This window comes from Plasmodium brasilianum, chromosome 4, assembly GCF_023973825.1.
Source record: "Plasmodium brasilianum strain Bolivian I chromosome 4, whole genome shotgun sequence".
Classification (NCBI taxonomy): Eukaryota; Apicomplexa; class Aconoidasida; order Haemosporida; family Plasmodiidae; genus Plasmodium; species Plasmodium brasilianum.
The window spans coordinates 65,766-69,331 of record NC_090117.1 but is presented as its reverse complement, the minus strand read 5'-3'; the positions used below and the strand labels follow the sequence as shown (position 1 = coordinate 69,331).

Sequence of the window (3,566 nt, the reverse complement as noted above, 5' to 3'; positions counted from 1 at the left end):
AATGAATTTTAGGAAATATATTATTTTATATAATGGAGTAATTAATAAAAGATACGTCTGTATTACCTTTAGTTATACATGTATTAAGCATACTCTTAATTGCTTTTATTGCACACCTGCACATGTATATGTGGTATTTTTGATATATAGCAGCATAAATAAATTTTCTGATATTTTTTTTGAATTTGAATGTTTTAATGTTAGTAATTTTTATTCTAATATATTGTTTTGTCTTGGATAATTAACTTAGTTTTGTATATATATTTCGGTATTCAGAACGATATCCAAGAGAAATATTTGTCTATGTATGTTAAAATAAATATATAATAACACATTTCATATAGTACTATTGAATTGTTATAATTTACATTTTATATAAAATATTTATTTTATTTTTTTATATTTTTCTAATCTAAAATGATCATTTTTTTTTGTTATTATAAAATATATTATTGGTTTTAAATTAGAAATAAATATGTCTTCTTTAGAATATAATGATTGGAGGGCAATATATTTTCTTGTAAGGATATATATATTTATTTGCTTAAATATAATATTTATTCTTTAATATAATTTTTTTTAGAAATGTATTTTGTAACATAATTTTAGGATAAAAATTTCTAATATATAATTGTTTTTTTTTTTTCAAGATATACATTTTAGGTTATTAATATATAATAAAGAAATATATATAATAAATTACTATTATTTTTAATTCTTTAAGAATTTATATGTTCTATAACTTTAACATTAAATTAATAGTTAAATTCATTTAGGTAGTTTAATTTAAATATATATTATAATGAAAATTTGTAAGTAAATTAACTGTTTATTTTTTTTAATTTACGCATACATAAAAGATTAATATAATGAGTTAAAGTAAATCATATATTAAGAGATATTACATATTTCTTTTTTTCTTTATTTTTTTTATAATAATAACATTTTAAATATTTGATTATATCTATGAAAAGGTAAATTATCAATAAAGCAAATGAAAAAATAATTATTTTTTGTACATTAAAATAATAATGGGTAGATATTTCTTTTGAATATATTTCCTATTTTGTGCGTCCATATTTATATTAAGAGTTAATAGATTTTCAAAGGTGTACAGGTATATAAAGTTTTTATTGACAGTTAATAGTTCATTTACATTTATAAGGTCATTGTTAACACAAAATGGAAGTAAAAAAAAAGAACATGTTCGTTTCAAGAAATATATAAATAAATGATATTATATTTTTTATCAAATAAGTTTTAATAAGGCTTGTTTTATATGTTACATTATTTTACGTAGATTAATTAAGTAAATAAATGTAATGTATAAGTATTAGTGTACAAATTTTTTTCCTGTATTTTTATTTATTATATTTTATTTTTTATGTAAGTTAAAGTTTTAGTTAAATATTAATATATGCTTAATTATCACAACTACATATACTTAATAAAGTATTGCTTATTCAGTAACATTATCCAGAAATATTAATTTTAATTTTTTTTTTTGGTAAAATATGCAAAAGATTTACAGAAAATGAGACTAACATATATAGAAAAAACTTCACGAAAAGATGAAAACATGAGTAATAAATTTTTTAATAAAAGAGTTATGTATTTTTTGTATTTAATTTATTATTTTTTATTTAATACAATGTATTATTATAATTTCTTAAAATATGTTATTGCATGAAAAAAATACATATACGCTTGCATATATATATAAAATAATTCTTTCATCATTATACGATTTTCTTTTTTTCTGATTGAATTTCTATATTCAGAATATATATTTTTAAAACAAAACATAAAAGGATGGATGAACATAACAGTATTTTATTTATAAATAATACAATAACATAAATATAAAAATTATAATTTTCAAAAATAATTTCACAATAATAAAAAAACTAGTACTTCGCTTTCTTTAAATATATATTTTTTCGTAAATAAGATATTACATTGTATATTATATTTTTTTAATTATATTTAGAAAAAAAAAATTGTTTATAAATAAAAGGAAACTAAATATGAATTATAATTAACACAACACAAAATATTTTCTTTATTTTTTATTTTACGCTTTAATGATTAATATTTATTAAGAATAAAATTTAGTTGTTCTAAAAAATGATGCTTGTAAAATTAGTATTACAAACAGGATAAATTCCTTAGTATCCTTAATAAGCGTTTTAATATATAGAGGAGCGTATTATATATATATATTCTATACATTCTCTATTGCTTATAAAATGAATATTTCCATATAATAAAAAATATTTAATACTACATTAAATAAAAAGTTAAATTATATATATTGTATATTTATGAATGAATTCAAATTCTTTTATTTTAATGATACAATTTGTTTTTATATAACATTTAGGTAAAAAATATATAATACATTATTATATATCTTTTTATATGTAGTTGTTTAATTGTACATTATAGTTGTATATATTTTATTAATATCTTACTAAAAAGCAAAAAGTATTAATAAAAAAAAATATTATGTTATTATTAATTTATTCATTAGTTTGTATTTTATAATATTATAGATATATAATATGGAAATAAAAATTAATCCAATCTTATTTATTGTAATAACTACTTTTACTTTTTTAATAAGGATTTTCTCTTTTAACCATGATGGGGTATGATAATATTAGTTATGTTATTGTATTGTACATAATTTCCGTGTTTTTTTATTTTATTAATACAGTTTTTTACAATTAAAATATTTGTTCATTTGAATAATAATCTTTTTTTTTAGTTAACTTTTAACAAATTTGTAGGTGAGAATTTTATGCAGTGTAGAATATTAGACAAAAGAAATTATCGATTACTAGCAAAATGTAAAGAGGATGAAGATTCAAATAACATATATTTGAACGAATTTTTTCAAAATAATGATAAAAAAGAAAATAGATTTATAACTAATAATAAGAAATGGAATAAAGAAAAAAACACGAAATCCAACAAAAGTTTATTAAATAAAGCTCAGTACTATACAGAAGTTATAGATTACAATAATGGAATATTTGATGGAAAACATTTTCATTTTGAAAAAAAATTAATAAGAAAAAAAGATTATGATGCTTTTCTAGAAAAAAAGAGGAGAATTAGAGATATATCTTTAAAAAAAATCAAATTTAAAAATTACAGATTTGGAAGTGCCATATTTTTACTTTTTTTCTTTCTGGGAATAGGTTTACCCATATTACAAGGATTAGAGCTATTAAAAAAAGCAGGAGATGAGATTAAAAATTTAGGGAATATGAGTGTTGTGTGGAGTGCTATAGAACAATGTTTAGGTAAGGCAAAAGAATATTTTTTTTTAATAGCATTTAGCACAATTATCTTAATATTAGTTGTTATACTTGTAATAGTAATTCCTAAGATTTTAAGAAATAATGAAAAATATAACAGAATTAAGGCGATGTATGAGTAAAGTGCATAACAAGAAACATGTTTTTTTATATAACTTATTTATATGAAACGTTATATGTAATATCTTTAGTTTATATACTTAATAAACATACACATTGTTTCTATAATTTTATTAATGT

General features: G+C 17.6%; 1 protein-coding gene across 1 annotated transcript; it reads left to right on the top strand.

Moving 5' to 3' along the window:
• Window positions 1–2,564: 2,564 nt before the first annotated feature.
• MKS88_001043 (fam-m protein) lies at window positions 2,565–3,448 on the top strand (the record flags this gene model as incomplete). The annotated part of the gene is made up of 2 exons (XM_067219697.1): window positions 2,565–2,651; window positions 2,771–3,448. 2 exons carry the CDS (start codon window positions 2,565–2,567, stop codon window positions 3,446–3,448), a joined length of 765 nt encoding a protein of 254 aa, XP_067074977.1.
• Between the last annotated feature and the right edge of the window lie 118 nt (window positions 3,449–3,566).